General features: G+C 60.2%; 1 protein-coding gene across 3 annotated transcripts; it reads right to left on the reverse strand.

The window, feature by feature from the left end:
* Positions 1 to 15,409, reverse strand: LOC115527080. Of its 3 annotated transcripts, XM_030334472.1 has the most exons (4): positions 15,398 to 15,409; positions 8,559 to 8,562; positions 7,672 to 7,781; positions 1 to 3,696 (listed from the first exon to the last, which is right to left on the reverse strand). In XM_030334472.1, the coding sequence occupies exon 4, from the start codon at positions 3,626 to 3,628 to the stop codon at positions 2,399 to 2,401; it is 1,230 nt and encodes a 409-aa protein (XP_030190332.1). In that variant the 5' UTR covers positions 3,629 to 3,696; positions 7,672 to 7,781; positions 8,559 to 8,562; positions 15,398 to 15,409; the 3' UTR covers positions 1 to 2,398. The 3 variants fall into 3 exon arrangements, with proteins under 3 accessions (XP_030190332.1, XP_032451038.1, XP_030190334.1); XM_032595147.1 differs by lacking the exons at positions 8,559 to 8,562; positions 15,398 to 15,409 and having other exon boundaries at positions 7,672 to 8,358; XM_030334474.1 differs by lacking the exons at positions 7,672 to 7,781; positions 8,559 to 8,562; positions 15,398 to 15,409 and adding an exon at positions 6,854 to 6,871.

Raw genomic sequence — 15,409 nt, forward strand, 5'->3', positions numbered from 1 at the left:
TTAATTTAAACCTTTTCTCTTTATTGTGCTCACAAACGTGGTGTTTCATGACTTGAAATATCATGGCCTTTTGAAGGGACAGGCGTCTCTTTTTGTCCTTCTGCTGTCTCTGGGCCGCACAGCACCGTGGGGGCAGGAATACACTGTCAGCACGTGGTTTGCCCGAGGAGTGGAGGGGCTGTGTGTACATGTGGGCACCCGTGCACACGGCTAGGCCTCAGCGCACAGGCCCCCAGCCACTGTCCCCCAGGGTTTCTGTGCTGCAGCCGGGAGTCCAGGTCCCAAAAGGCCTGGCTGGTCACCTAGCTCCGTGCAGCATTCGTGCACCTGCTGGCACAGCCACGTTCTAGGCATCGAGCGGATCCGCAGCCACAGCGGGTGCAGCTGCTGTGGCCTAGAGCAGGCCCGTCAGTGTTCATGGGGGCCACCTGTGCCCAGGGCGGCAGAGTGGGTATGGATGGGCCTGTTGTGTCCTCACCCTATGCTGCATCTGTGGGGCTGCTCCCGGGAGGCTCTTCCTCAGCCTGGGGCCCAGACTACGCCCCCTGCTTCGGACATGGCCGAGACTGAAGGCCTCTCAAGGTCCGTCAAGGTGCTGGGACCCCTTGGAACGGATCCTGCCGCCAAGCACTGCCCCCAAGAAAGTTCCAGCGCCCAAAGCCACCCAGCGAGCCCTGGGGCTCACAGGACCATCCCCTACTTGGTAGTTTCTCCTGTGACCTGGGGTCCTGCCTTGTGCCTTTGCTTACACCGTCCCCGTGACCAGAGCCCCTCCCCTTTCTGCTCCTCTCAAGGGGGACCCTCCCCGTGCAGTCCTGGCCTCGGGACACAGGTGAGCAGTCCAGCCTCTGTGTCCAGTTAACACGTGTTCGGTGTGTGCAGGCTGCTGGGTGGTGAGCTGTACCTCAACAGATCACAAGACCTGCTGTTCTTGCACAAGACAGGTTGAAACAGAGAAGTCGGTTGCTCACAAGTCCTGGAGGAAGTGCACGCGCGCCTGGAGAGACCACGTCGAGGCAGGGTGTAGACAGGATCTGAGACTCCGGCCTCTGCCAGGGTCTCTGGGCGGAGTGCTTTGGGTTCCTGAGCTAGGACCACGTTGGTTCGTTCAAACCAAAAGAGCGGGGTTTTGGTAAGATCCATGGTGCAGGGCGGGGGTCTGCCCTAAGGGGTGCGTAAGAGGAGGTCTTGGGAGGCAGGCACACTGTTGGCTGGAAGGGCTGCTAGGGAGTCAGAGCCGGGACTTCGTTGGCTTGTCGTCTGGTGGCTGTGGTCTGGGGCCTGCGCTCATGGCAGAGACAAGGGGTGGCATCAGGCCCCGAGGGCCACTGGTCACGCAAGATGGATGTGAGGCTGCACCTGGCCGCGGGCGGAGGGCTCCCCAGGGCTGCCGGGGACACCCAGCGCCAACTTCAAATCTGTCAGATCACCTGCCAGCTGCTCTTTTACAGACGGAGGAGCTGGGGCAGTGCCCCGGGGCCACTCCTCTTGTCTGAAGTCCTGCCCTGGTGTGCTGCCGGGGCCGAGGGTCTGCAGACCCTGACTGGGGCTCACAGAGGCGCGGGCGTGAGGTGCAAAGGTCTCACTGCTGGGTGGGCACGGGGCAGGTACAGGGTGGACACAGGGTGGGCAGACACGGGCAGGTACAGGGCGGACGGACACGGGGCTGACACAAGGTGGTCACAGGGCGGATGTGCAGCTTGGCCAGGACACTAGCTGTTGTGTCCCCATATCCAGAACCGGTTCACATTTTTCAGGTTCCTGTCTGCGGAGGCCTCTCATTCTCGGGAGGAAGATCGTCTGCGCCAGGCACTGATCTCCGGATGGAGGACACGGCACCAGCAGGTGGCGCTGCGGCCCCAGGTCTGATGGGCGTCCACGCTGAGGAGGAACGGAGGCCTCCTGGCTTCCAGCCGAGGATGGCGGCGGCGGCCCCACAGGCCCTCGGGGTAGACGGGGGGGGGGGGGGGTGTCTATGTGTGTGTGTGTCGCCCTGGCGGTGAAGGGCGGACGGCCCCCAGTCCTGGAGGCTGGCCTGGCCTCCCTCCATGCTCCAGTCTGAGGGGCAGGTGCCTGGAAGGGCTGCTCAGGGCGGGGCCACAACGAGCCAGCGGGTTCTGTCCCGGCCCCTGGACGCCAACGAGCCGTCCAGAGAGAGGCAGTGAGCATTTCCTCGGAGGAGCGGCCCACGTCCTGAGGACACCTGGGGTCACAGGCCAGCCTGCCGCTCTCCCCAGCCCCTATCCGCCTTCAGAGCAGGCTGCGGGGTCCTCGGGCTGGTGTGGGGCCTGCGGGCGAAGGTTTTGGCCACAGGGGAGGGTCCCCTACGCACCTCATTGAGGCCCGGTCCGCAGGGCCAGCTGAGGGGCGGCCAGACGTCCGCCGGAGGGCGCTGGCGTCACACGGGGTTAACCTCACGCCCCTGGCGCGTCTGCAGCTGCAAGGACACGAACTGGCAGAAGCACAGGCCCAGCTCGAGGTGGCCGCGGGCTCTGTGCGCCTCGTCGCAGGCGGGGAAGTACGCGTGCGCCACGCAGCAGGCGTAGCTGCAGGAGAAGCGCAGCAGGGCCTCCCGGAACAGGGCCTCGCCCTCCGCGGCCTCCAGGAAGACCCGCCTGCAGTCGCCCAGCAGCACGTACACGAAGTGCAGCTTGTTCATGGTGTCGCAGCCCATCAGCAGCGAGTGGGGCGCCAGCAGGAGGTTGGCCTCCCCCACCCTGAGCACCAGTTCCTGCATCGTCTTCTTGGAGAACCTCCTGAACCAGCACAGGGTGTTCACTCCTAACACGAAGAAGAGGGGGCAGAAAAACATGTTGGCAGAGATGAGGAAGAAGCGCCGAGCTGGGGTGTTTTCCAGGAGGCCCATGATCAGGGGCAGGGAGAGCAGGGCCAAGGCCACGAGAAACAGGAAGACGGCCAGCGTGACCCTGCAGCCCAGGTAGCGGAGGCAGGACCTGGGGGACCGCACCCCGTTGAGGATGCCCACGGCTCGCTTGTACACCTCGGGGTCCTCCAGCACCTCCTTCAGGGGGTCGGGGACGCCCAGGGTGCTGAAGGTGCCCACCTTCCACGAGGGCAGACTGTCCCTGTTGACGCAGTTCAGGGTCAGGAGGCTCTTCCCGCTGTACAGGGAGGCGGCGGGGCGCCAGGCGGGCAGGGAGCGGGCCAGGCGGTGGTTGGGCATGAGCAGGAGCTGCACCACTTTGCGGTAGAAGTGGCTGTCTGCCGCCTCCAGGTACGTCAGGTGGCTGAGGTGCAGCGGGACCCGGCAGGGCCTCAGCAGGACCGGGATGACCGGCTTCCTCTCCAGGCAGGAGCCGAAGAGCGACAGGTCGGCCTCCAGGAGGCACCACCGGCTCTGCACGAAGTCCTGGCTCAGCACCAGCAGCACCTTCTGGCTCTGCTGGATGCACTCCGCCATGTTCTCCAGCACATTCCTCCCCGGGGTGAAGTCCCGCTCGTGCAGGCAGACCTTCAGCCCCGCGAGGTCCGCCTCCAGGCGGCCGATGAGCCCGTGGGTCCAGGTGGCGTCCACGCTGCTGTAGCTCACGAACAGGTGGAACTTCTCACTGGGCCTCAGTGGGGGGATGGCCAGAGCCACGCCTCCCTCCCCAGGGCCAGACTCCATGGGCACCGCCTGGGAATCCAGCCCTGGGAATCTGCCTCCGGTCTCCGGAGAAGAAAACCACCCTCAGCCTGCAAAAGATCAAGACACACGGACCGATACGGGATGGACAACAGCGGACTGTCTACAAAGACGGAACTGAGGTCGAGAACCCGCAGCACACAGCTCGGAGAGCCACAAACGACCCCGGTCACCACTGGCCCAAACCACCAGCTCTCCCGCTTACCGCCCGCCCCCCTTCCGAGGCAGCGCCCTTCGGAGAAAGCCAGCACGTTCCCTTTCCCAATCACAAGGATACCGCCGCTCTAGCTCCCCGCCCCCAGCCCCCAGCAGGGTGCCTGAGCCCCCTTCCACTGTGGAGTCTCCCACTCCCCTGCCTGCCTCTGGGTCTCGGCCACACCCAAGTGTCGTGGGATCCCCCAATATGGTGCGCTGTAAGGAATCAGCCTTGCTGTTCTCATCTGGGGCATCTTCCTTGATGTCCACTAGACGTTGGCTTTGAAAGGGTCGGGGCACAGAGTGACCGCATCTTCCAGCCCCTTCTTTCTCTTCAGTTGGGGCTCACCTGCTTACTGGTCCTGAGGGATTGCTATAGACTGAATGTTTATGTCCCCAGAATTTGTCGGAGCCCTAACCCCCAGGTACAGGTACAGGGAGATGATTAGGGCATAAGGGTAGAGCCCCATGAATGGGGTTAGTGCCCTTATAAAGAGACCCTCAGACAGCACCCCGCCCCTGCCACCAGTGAGGATGCTGTGAGAAGGCGCCACCTGCAAGCCAGGAGGTGGCCATCACACCAGCACCCAGATCCCAGAATGCCAGCCTGCAGACTGTGAGAAGTGACTGTCTATTGTTGAAGCCCCCAGACTGTCGTGTTGTGTTCCTGACTTTTTTTAACGTTTATTTTTGAGACAGAGACACAGAGTGTGAGCAGTGGAGGGGCAGAGAGAGAAGGAGACACAGAATCCGAAGCAGCCTCCAGGCTCTGAGCTGTCAGCACAGAGCCCGACGCGGGGCTCGAAGTCACGAGATCATGACCTGAGCCGAAGTCGGACGCTCAACCGCCTGAGCCACCCAGGCGCCCCTGTCGTGTTGTGTTCTGGAGCCCAAGCAGACTAAGATGGGTCTGCCTCTATAACGTTTGCTCTATTGCTCTAGGAAGGGCAGACACACTTTCCAGGAAGCACGAGAACTTTCTCCATGCTGCCTGAGACCCTCACATCGAGATCCCAATGCTCCAACTCGGTGAACAGAGCTTGAACCGCGGCCACCAGAGGTCTGTCCGCTAGTGTCCAAGGAGGCCCACAGAGCACTCGCTGCTGAGACCCTCTCGTGTGCCGACGACCGGCTGGCGGCCCTGCCGAGGGGCCTCGCCCGCTGGAGCCCTGCACACCCCACGTGGCAGCTGGTCAGTGGCCGTGCTGCCACTCTGCCAGGAAGTTCCCAGCTGAGACCCGTCCCCTCTCGGTGAGCAGGGGCAGGAGAGCCCAGAGGAGGACCGGGGAGCAGCTCTGGGAAATGGAGGCGGGAGAAGCCCGGCTGCCCACTCCCTGCTTCCACGGGGCCCCCCACCCCTACTTGCTCTACCAGCTGGTCGGGAAGAAGGCACCCGCACAGTGTTGACAAGGGGCTCCTCCCGTAGCGTGGCCAGCACAGCACAGCTGGAGCCTCTGCAAGGGGCCACGGTGCCCACCCTTCCTGGCCAGCAAGCCCTCCTGCGTGGGCACCATCCCCACACCACCACCCCCGCTTCCAGGTGGCACAGCGGAACGTCAGGTGGGCGAGGCTCTGGGGGACACATCTGAAAGCCTGGTCTCACAGGGCTCCCCCTCCATGGAGGGCTGGCTGCCCCGCCTCTCCCACGGGCAGCCTGCAAAGTGGGTGAGGGTGTGCACGCGTCCGGGACGTGCCTGCACCCGCTCCACGCTTCCCCGGCAGACACGCTTGATTTACCTCGTCGTTAAATGCTATCACTCAGACACCGTTCTGGGCATTGAGGGTCTCAGCCAGCCAGCACCGGCCACCCATGCTGCCCACTCTTCACTGCAGCCCGGGGGAAGCCTGGGAGGCAGCTGGGGACCCTCCCCCAGTGCCGTCCCCACATAGAAGGAAGTTTGCAGCCAATACTTTCTAGGGGCATCTCTGCTACAGCACAAGGAGCGAGAAACCGAAAAAAGGAAGCAGATTGAGGAAGGCCCCTTGTGCAGAATGGGGGTGAGGGGTGGACAGGGAGAAGAGGCAGAGCACTGCCCCTTCTGAGAAACCCAGCTGGGCCTCAAGGTCTGGAAATAGGGGCAAGATGGCCAGGAAGCTCTTGAAGTCTGTCTGATGGCGATGCTGGGCACTTACAAGGCCCCTCTGCCGGGGCCGCTGGGCTTGCCGGCCGCCCGGCCAGGCCCTGCAGCTGGAGGGAGTGACGGGGAGGGCCGGGTGACCGGTGCCTCCTGGTAAGGTTCCCCGAGCAGGTCTGGCCAGGGTGGGCCGTGGGAGCGCATCCTCGAAGGAAGGGGAGACCCCAGCTGCTGGGCGACCCTCCCCAAACAGCCACGCGGGGCTCAGGTGACTTCCCCTGTTCCTGCCCTCTCAGGGTCAGCCTGGGAGCCAGCTGCGGCCCTCCTGGTGGTTTCCCAAAACCCACCCACACCTCGCACCGGCCCTTCACCAGTTCTACTCAGCAACCCAAGGGAGAAGCCATCTGGGTCCCTGGGGGCCCCGTCCCCCTCCAAGACCTCCTCCCACCTGGGCCAAAGGTGTGTCTCCAAAGGCTCCTCTCCAATCTGAGCCATCACGTGCATGTGATCTCTTAAGAAAATAGCTATTTGAACTCCCCCCTGGTGAAGGCAGTCCCTCACGGACTATTTTGTTCCTGGAAAAGCAGCGACACCCAGAATTGATGAAGCTGCCTGGTGCTGATGATGCCAGTGAGGCTGGCACACCCCGCATGGACCAGGGGCCTGCGATGTGTCACCACAGATTCGGAGCACAAGCTGGTAACCACTGCAAGAGGCACGGAGGAGGGGTCTGCCTTTTGAGGACAGAATCCCCCAGAAAAACCAGCCACAGGCCCAGCTGATGAGATGGTCCCTGAAGTAACAGAACTTTGAGGGGCAGGCGCATCCAGTGATACCGCCTTCGGAGGACAGAGATTTTCCCAACAACAAATCCTTTGAGGGGCTCACCTCTCCCTGCACATCCTGCCCCCCTCCCCCCAGTCGGAGGGACACTCACCCCTCACCAACACCCAGTCTTCAAAAGCAAGGGTGGCCTGGGGTGTCTGCTACCCAATGAAAAGAAGCCTCTGGCCTCCCTGCCTGTGAGCAGCGGGGGCTAATGGGGGCCGGGGGGTAGTTTCCCCTTGCAAGCGCCAGGGAAGGAGGGGGAGGGGGAGGGGGAGGGAAGAAGGGGGAGGGAAGCCCGGAGTGAGGGAAGCTGGCCAGGCTGGGAACACAAGGGCAGGAAGTAGATCCAGGGAAAGCTATCTGAACCCCTGGGAGGCGGGAGACACCGCTGCTCTTTGCTCCGGGCTCCCGCGCCCAGGAGTCGGGCCGCTGGGGCATGACTCCCGGGCACTCAGGGCAAAGCCAAAGGCTGAGGTTGGTCCTCCTGGAAGGGCTGTGCGGGAGGGGGCCCTCGGGCAGGTGGGTGGGCTAACCGGAGCCCTCTCCTCTCGGCTGCATTCCTGGCTGGGTCCAGGCTGTAGCGCTTGAGGACCACCACCTTCCGCCCCGCACGGTCATGGACCCCCACCCCACATTACTGCCGCGTTTCCGCGGGCGGTCCCGGTCCCAGAGCTCATTTCCGTGAGGCAGCCAGGGCAAGAAAGAGGGTCACCGCGAGTATTTAACACACCGCACACTCACTCACACACCGGCCTCTCCTGAGGGGGCCCCGCTGAGCCCAGGCCCAGCTCGGACCGCGGGGCTCCAAACCCAAGCCTGGAGGGATCGGGGAAGTGGGGGATGTGGGGCTCAAAGGCTGGCCTCCTCCCATCCCCCCACCTTCCTTGTGAACTCTGCTTCCCTATCAGACGACCCTCTGCTCCTTACCGGTTCAGTGCCATGGGCGGGGGGTTCCCGCGGATCCCTGGGGTCTCAGAGCATCGTGACCAAGGGACCTCTGCCCACACCCCGGAGTTCCAGTTTGGGGCTGGGCTGGGCTGGTCTGAGAGGTCAGCTCCTGCCACGGACCAAGCTGGGCAGGAGGGGAGGGGGCGGGGGGAGGGAATCCCAGTCCCGCCCCGCCTTCCACCCTCGGCCCGCCCCCTCCACCCCCACTCCGGGCAAGTCATCGGCGTCCAGCACCAAAAAGGGCGGTCTGGACACGCGAGGGAATCAGGGAGGTGAGTGGGCTGGGGCCACAGGGTCGGTGCAGGTTCCAGTGGGTGAGAACCTCTCCAAGGGAGGTGACCGTCCCGCCCCTTCCAGGGCTCCTTTCAGCCTGGTCACTAGTCAAGGGTCAAGGCTATTCAATGCAGACCCTAGTGGGTGGGCAGGGCAGGGGGGGCCCCCACGCCTCCCTCCCCATCACCAGTCAAGGACCCTCTGGGCCGTGGGCAGTGGTCCTTGGGGCCTGGTCAGTGGCTCAGGCAACATTTCCCTCGTAACAAAGCTCTCGACAACTCGGGGCAGGGGAGTGACCCCCTTCCCTGCACCCCACTCAGTTCAGACCCCACCCCCACTGCCTCCCCCGGACCTTAGCTCTGACTCTGCCGGAAGCTCTGCTTCCCGCTCCTGCCTGGGCTCTGGTTTCCTGACTCTGTGCCCTGCCCTCGGCATTCTGGGAGGTTCCCAGTGAGCTGTGAGGCTCTCTGGGCCCATCCCCGCTCCTCACTTGTCTGTATCCTCATTGCTCAACCCGCAGCAAAGTACCACCCTCCTCCCTCCTCCCTCTCTGTGCCTGGTTCCAGTTTACTGATTCTCCAAGCTCTGTTTACAAGACTGGTAGCCCTAGAAGTGGGGGGAAGGAATGACAGCAGAAGAGGGGGGTGGGGGGGTGGGGAAGAGGGCCGTGGACAGCTGCCTCTAGGAGCAGCCATCGGCAGGTCGTCCCTCCCACAGGTAGGGACGCCCCGGTCATCCTGGGCCTGTGCTGGTGGCTGGAGAGGAGAGCAGAGGGAGGATAGAACCCTGTGCTGGAGGAAGGTGGCAAGAAGGCAGGTGTGGGGCTCAGAAGGTGGTCGTTAGGCTGCTGGCCAGAGTCCAGGTGGTGATGTCACCCCAGCTCCCCAGGCCGACTCGGGCAGACACACTCAGGGCCTCCAGCTTAGCACTGACCCCCAGCCTGTCCTTGCGGCCAGACCTGACTCCCGAGTCCTTAGTGCATCCAAGGGCCAGCCGTCAGCCCTTGTGCACCCCTGAGCCCAGTCTGGTGGGAGAGATGAGTCTGCACATGACCGCATCCTGGCATCCTAGGGCCCCCCGCCCTCATGTTAGCGGGGACGGTCTGGAAAGCAAGTCTGTGCTCCCAACACTGGAGACCAGAATGTGCAGGGCTGGGACACAGAGGCGGGGCTCCGTCTCACCGGGGTGGTCCTGCTGGCCCTGGCCCCCCGTCACTTGGTGATCCCATCATTTCCCAGCCCGAGGCTGTCGAGCGTCTGAGGCGGGGCTGGATCGATCAAGGAAGAACCAAACTTTTAAGGCTCCATGTGACCCAAGCTCTGCCACTTACTATCCGCGTGGCCTTCGGACAGACCCTTAAACCCCCGGAATGTCAGATGGCTCAGCCAGAAAGCGCAGACACTGCCTCTCTGAGGTCAGAGACAGGTCTCTGGCCACGCAAGGCTGCAGGGGGCTTTGTGTGACCCAGAGTGCCTGGGAGTTTTGTTGTTGTCTCATTAAGCGTGTTGCCCACACTTTAAAAGCAGGAAGTTGGCTGACTGATCAGGATTTCTAGCTTCTCTGAAGCTCTTGGACGTTCCTTCCTCAGTGCGGCCCTCCACAAAAAGGCACCTAGAAAGTCTGGAACCTCCCTGGCTGCACAGGAGCGCACAAGTGTCCAGGGAGACCCCGAGGGGAGCACGGCGGCCTGGCTGCAGCGGCCCACGTGCGTTTGCCACCGCAGGGGCCAAGAGCGGCTTCTGGTGGCCCCGCAAGGTCAGAAGACGGGACGCCAAGCCAGGCCAGGGTAGAGCCGGCAGGGGGGCCGCCGCAGGAGGCTGGGCCCCCAAAGGCTGGTGTCGCGAGAGGGGCCGGACCGGACAGAGAATCCCCCGCAGCAAAACAACCCTGTGGGGGCTCTACAGCCTGTCACCCCCAGCTGGGAGTTTAGTCACACACAGAGCTACGCAGAGGGTTGGGTTTTCACTTGCTGTGTGGCTCAGCAAATGAGTGGTTCTGGGGTCCCCCACAGCAGTAGTGAAGTCTCTTCTAGAAGAACATAGCTCTCAAACCAGACTGCACAGGACTCCCACGGCTGAAACCACATGACGCGAACGCCACGGTTACGGGACAGGAGAGGAGACAGTCTCCGCCAGCAAGATGCCGCAAAGCAACAAACTCAACCATGCTCGGAAGATGGAATTGGTGGCATCTGGGAGGCGGTGGGCTGCTCCAGGACGAACTTTCCTGACTACCGGCTGCCAGAAATGGGGAACTCAGACTCCATACCTTTTATGAGGAGCCTGTGGCCACAGAAGTTGCTGCCAATACTCTGGGTGAAGCGTGGAAGGGTTACGTGGTCCGAACCAGCGGTTATGCTGGTTATGCTCTCTCTCTCTCTCAAATAAAAAACAATTTTTTAATGAGATTTTCTGGGTCGCCTGGGTGACTGACTCAGTGAGTTAAGCGTCTGACTTCGGTTCAGGTCATGATCTCACAGTTCGTGGGTTCGAACCCCGCATCGCGCTCTGTGCTGAGAGCTCAGAGCCTGGAGCCTGCTTTGAATTCTGTGTCTACCTCTCTCTCTGCCCCTCCCCTGCTCACACTCTGTGTGTCTCTCTCTGTCTCAAAAATGAATAAACATTTTTAAAAAATAAAAAATAAAAATGAGATTTTCTAAGAGTAACAGATAAAAAAAAGAAAAAGAAAAAAGAAAATGGAATTAAAGATATTAAAAATAAAGTGTGTGTTTAAAATTTTATTTTAAAGGGTCCGTGCTGTCAGCATGGGATTTTCTCTCTCCCTCTCTCTGCCCCTCCCCTCTAGTGTTCTCTCTCTCTCTCAAAATAAATAAGCATTAAAAAAATTTTTTTCAGAAATAAAAGAATTGAAAATACAAAATAGCATCAAAATGCATTAAAAACAAATAGAGAAATTTGAAAAGAATAAAATAGAACTTTTAGAAAGAAAGAATGTATATTTTTGAAAATTAAATACTCAGTTAAATAGCATTAAACACAGCTGAAGAAAACAGGTTGGGATGTGGAAGAAATAGCTGAAGAAATGATCCAGAACTCGATACAGACAGAGATAAGAGATACAAGGTGGGGGTTAGGAGACCAAGAGATACAACGAGGTCACACAATTTTAATTGGAGTTTCAGGTAGAAAATAGGGAAATGGCAACATCTGAAAAGCTAGCAGCTCATAACTTCTCAGAATTGATGAAAAAAGTGGACCTGTCTTTTCAAAAAACACAGTACATCCCAAACAAAAATAGACAATAGAAACAGTGTGTTCGACTTCCAAACTACTGGGGGGGGGGGGATAATTTCTTTCTCAAAAGAATATCTAAAGGAAATCAGAGAAGGAGAAAAAAGAAGCAAAGATAAAGTGGAACAATAAATAGCACAAAAACAATCACACAACGATGTCTATCGGTAATTATATTACGTATAAGAACATATCGGCAAAAAGAGGTTCTCAGCAGGCTAACAGGTAAAATCCAGCTGTTTACAAGAGAGCCACCTGAAACATGAAGATGAAAAGCTGGAAGTGAAATGATGGGAAAAACATACTCAGCAAATGCCATTCATGGAAAAGGAGCTGGTGTAGCTGCGTGAACATTAGTCTAAACATCAGCACTTAATTTGTTTTAATGCTTATTTTTGAACGAGAGTGGGCGGGGGAGGGGCAGAGAGACAGGGAGACAGAGAACCCCAAGCAGCCCACATGGAGCTCAAATCCATGAACTGTGAGCTCATGACCTGAGACAAAATCAAGAGTCGGAGGCTCAACAGACCGAGCCCCGCAGCCGCCCCGACATCAGCACTTTATTGGAGACAATACAAATCAGTACTTGATGATAAGGAGTCAACTCACCAGGATGATATAATAATTTTAAACTTGTAAGCACTTAATAACACGGTGTCAAATTTGGTAAAATAAAACTTGGCAAAATTAAAAGGAGCAATTGACACTCCGTTTTCAGAATGGGGCTTGAAAGGTGCTTTCCTCTCAGCGGCTGACAGATACGTGTTTGTGAATGCATCTATGTGGGGAGGGGCATGTGTGTATGTGCGTGTTTATGGTGTGTGTGCGCTCCTGCTGCACGTGTATTGTACATGAACCTGGCGTGTTTGGGGAGGTGAGTTTTGAAAGCTGGAATAGGGCTAAGGAGTGGAGCCCTGTGGTCTTAGCCCAGGCTCAGCCTGCAGAGTTTCCCAACCTCATCGTGGACAGTAGGCTCTTCAAGGGGAGGGAAGGACGTGGCATGGCCCTGGGTAGGGTGGGCACCCCTAACTAGGATGAAGAAGTGTCTGGGCTGTCACTGCTGAGCCTGGATCCCCATATAGCTGCCTTGAGGGGCCCGAGCCCCGAGGGATGTGACATCTCATAGATCCAGCCAGAGGTCCTCTGTGGGGATGCTGTGAGAGGGATGACACAGGGACTCCAGGAAGCCTCTGCTGGGGTTTGGGTCTTCCAACCTCAGTTTTGGAGGTGACAAATGGCTCTCAAGTGCATCTACCTGAGCTGGAGACTGGGCAGCCCCTGGGGGGATCTTAGGACACCAGGCCCCTTGTGGGCAGCTGTGGGGGCACAAGCTCTTTGTGGTGGCCAGGGCCCGGGGTGGGGGGGGGGGGGTGGGAGCAGGGAACGGCAGCTAACGCGTGATGGGGTTTTTCATGGGGACGATGAAGATGTTCTGGAATTAGTCCCTGTGACAGTGGCACAGCTGTGTGAATACACTAAAACCCACTGAGATGTATACTTTGAAATGGTACATTTTAGGCTATGTGTGTATTATATGTCAACTAAAAGTAACCGAGATGGCACAGGGATGATGGGGCTGGGGCCGCCCACTCGTAAGCAAAGACCGGAAGCTCTAGTCACCGGCGGAGAAGAGGTGCTGAAGACACTGAAATGCAGCTGGGTCACCCAGGGGGGCAAGTGCCACCTGCCCGGGGCCAAGCTGGGCGTGTTTTCTGGAAATAGAGCCGTGAGAGCCCCTGCACCTGCACCACCACCCCCCGCCCCCCAGCTCAGGGCTGGGACTGTGATGATCCTCTGCCCCCCCTCCCCCTTTGACCTGGAAAACCCTGGAAAACCAGGGAGGGAGCCAACACTACTCCCAGTGCCTCCCATCCCCCTTGACCATTGTCGCCTGAGGTTGGCCACCCATCACCTCCCCTAACTTGTTATGAAGGCTGGACCGGAGACCTTGGCTGCTGCTGTCTGAGCCTCTTTGAACAGTGTCTGGACAGCAACGGGCTCCCCTGGTGTGGGGGGGACCCTGCTGACTCCAGCAGCCGCTCCTCTTTTGCCCCATCGCCCCCAGGGCTCTGGCCACGCCAAATGTTCCATCTCTGTGTCCCCACTCTGCCAAGCCTCCGTCCCCTCTGCTGGACACCCTTCCCCTCTTTGCTTCCAGATTAGCCTGTGAGTTAGGTCCGCACCGGCATCGCACCCTCCCCAGCAGCCCCCAGCACGTGCCTCCTGGCTCACAGGCCCCACCTGGCCGGACAGCGTCTGTGGTGGCCGTGTGTCCACCCCAGCACAGCTGGCCGGCCAGCAGCAGCGATGTTTGGGGAGGGAGGGAGAGAGAACCGAGCTCCGGTCGGCCCTGCACAAGACAGGCCGCCCAGCCATGGGTCATCCACACCAGGACTATGCCCGCTCCCGCGTGCAACTCCAGGTCTGCCCCACCCACCCCAGAAGGAATCCTTCCAAGGCCTCTAATGTGGGGGCGGCAGGGGAGCCCATGCCTGGTGGGGGCAGGTGGAGAGGGGCCTGCGGGGACCGGGATCAGAGCTTGTGCGGGCGCCCTGCTCCAGGCTAACCTGCGCCCCAGAATGCAGAGAGCCCCAGGTAGGTGGCCGTCCCAGAGCCTGGCCGGAGGGGGTCCCCGAGGATGCGCAGCAGGCCCTGGGGCGTGTGCCCCCTTCCACAGTGGCTCAACAGAAGCTCCGGCTGTGCATGGCCAGACCCGGCTCTCACTTCCTCTCTCACTTCAAGTCCTGGCAAGATGCCGCCACTCTGCCCTCCGTCAGACATTTCCTGTCCAGCAGCCGGCAGGCGAGGTGCCAGCTTTCTGCCAAGGGGGGGTCCTGGGTGCTGGGATCCCCGGTGGCTGGTAGAGGACAGGCAGCCCACAGTCTGGGCTAGCTTGGCCAAGGTTCTTGGGGTCACTCGGGGTGCCAGGTGTCCTTGCCTGCCGCAGCCACAGGGGCAGTGGGGGCACCATGCGGTCACAGCCATGAGACCCAGGTCACGGCCGTGGGCAACAGGAGGAGGCCTGAGGTTGAGGGGTCCCTGTCCGCACTGGCCCCTGGTCCTTCCTCTTGGGGAGTCCTCTCCAAGGACTCACTGCAAGGGTTCAAGGACATCTCCTGCCCCACTGAGATACCATGTGAATGTATATAGCCCTGAGTCTGAGGGTAGGGCCAGAAGGAGGGCAGGCATGGCGGCGGGAGTGGGGGGGGGGGGCGGGCAGAAGGTCAGAGGGCAGTGAGCATTCTAGGCTTTCCTTTTCAGTGGGCACCACGCAGTCCAGATGCACCCCTGGGCAGTTTTGTACCGACCAGACTGCCAGGCTCGAATGCCATAGGAACGCTGCTAGCCTGCGTCTAGGTTGAGTCCAAACTCGATCTTAGAAAAGCCAAAAAGAAAGAGCTGGAAACGGCACGAGTCCTCGCCTGGGCGTGGCCCCTGAAGGGGAATCAGGTGATCCCACGAGGCTTCTCCTGTTGCACAGAAAGCGTTGTGACAGCCGCCCCAAGAGCCTGGTGGGTCAGTGCCCCGCGTGAGGCCAGCACACCTGCCCGTGGTGTTTCTGCCCCTCCCCCACACCAGCGAGAGGGGAAACACCTCTGCCTCCTCCGAAGCTGAACTCTGTGCCAAGGAGCGCGTGGTGTGGGTCCAGTCGGACACGAGGGCACGCCCTCCCAGACCCAGCCTCCACTAGCCACTCTGCCTTGCTCCCCGACCCCGACTGGGTCCTGACGCCTGCTGTGTACGTCACTCTAGAGGTTGGGGTGGCTCCACCGTGTGGGGAAGCCGGGTCCTGTCCCCACTCTGGCTTGGCTGGCAGAACCCCATGCTCTCTGGGCTCAGTATCCCCATAAGTGGGGACGTGTCGTCAGACTCTGGGCCTGCAGCCTGGTGCTGGGCACACAGGGCTCTGGGGCTCCCATCCCCCAACTCAGGAGCAAAGGTACCCAGGCATCGTGTCTGCTTCTGCTCTGACACCCCTCCCTCTCTCTGACATGCCCTCGGGAGGTCAAAGCCTGGGGCGTCTCCATCTTACCCCAGTGACCAAGGTCAGGTGCCTCCTTCCCGGCAGGCAGTGTCCCCAGTGGCAGGAAGTGACCTCCTGAGCCAGGAGACCACAAGTCAGACCTGACACTGGGCTCTGCTGCACAGGCCAGGCCCCAGGGCGCCTCACCACCCCTCACGCTCACGTCTGA

Source organism: Lynx canadensis, chromosome D2, assembly GCF_007474595.2.
Source record: "Lynx canadensis isolate LIC74 chromosome D2, mLynCan4.pri.v2, whole genome shotgun sequence".
In the NCBI taxonomy this organism is placed as follows: domain Eukaryota; kingdom Metazoa; phylum Chordata; class Mammalia; order Carnivora; family Felidae; genus Lynx; species Lynx canadensis.

Excerpts from the sequence above, each read along its gene's own strand:
- LOC115527080 (XM_030334472.1), bottom strand. The coding sequence starts at position 3,628 with ATGGAGTCTGGCCCTGGGGAGGGAGGCGTGGCTCTGGCCATCCCCCCA.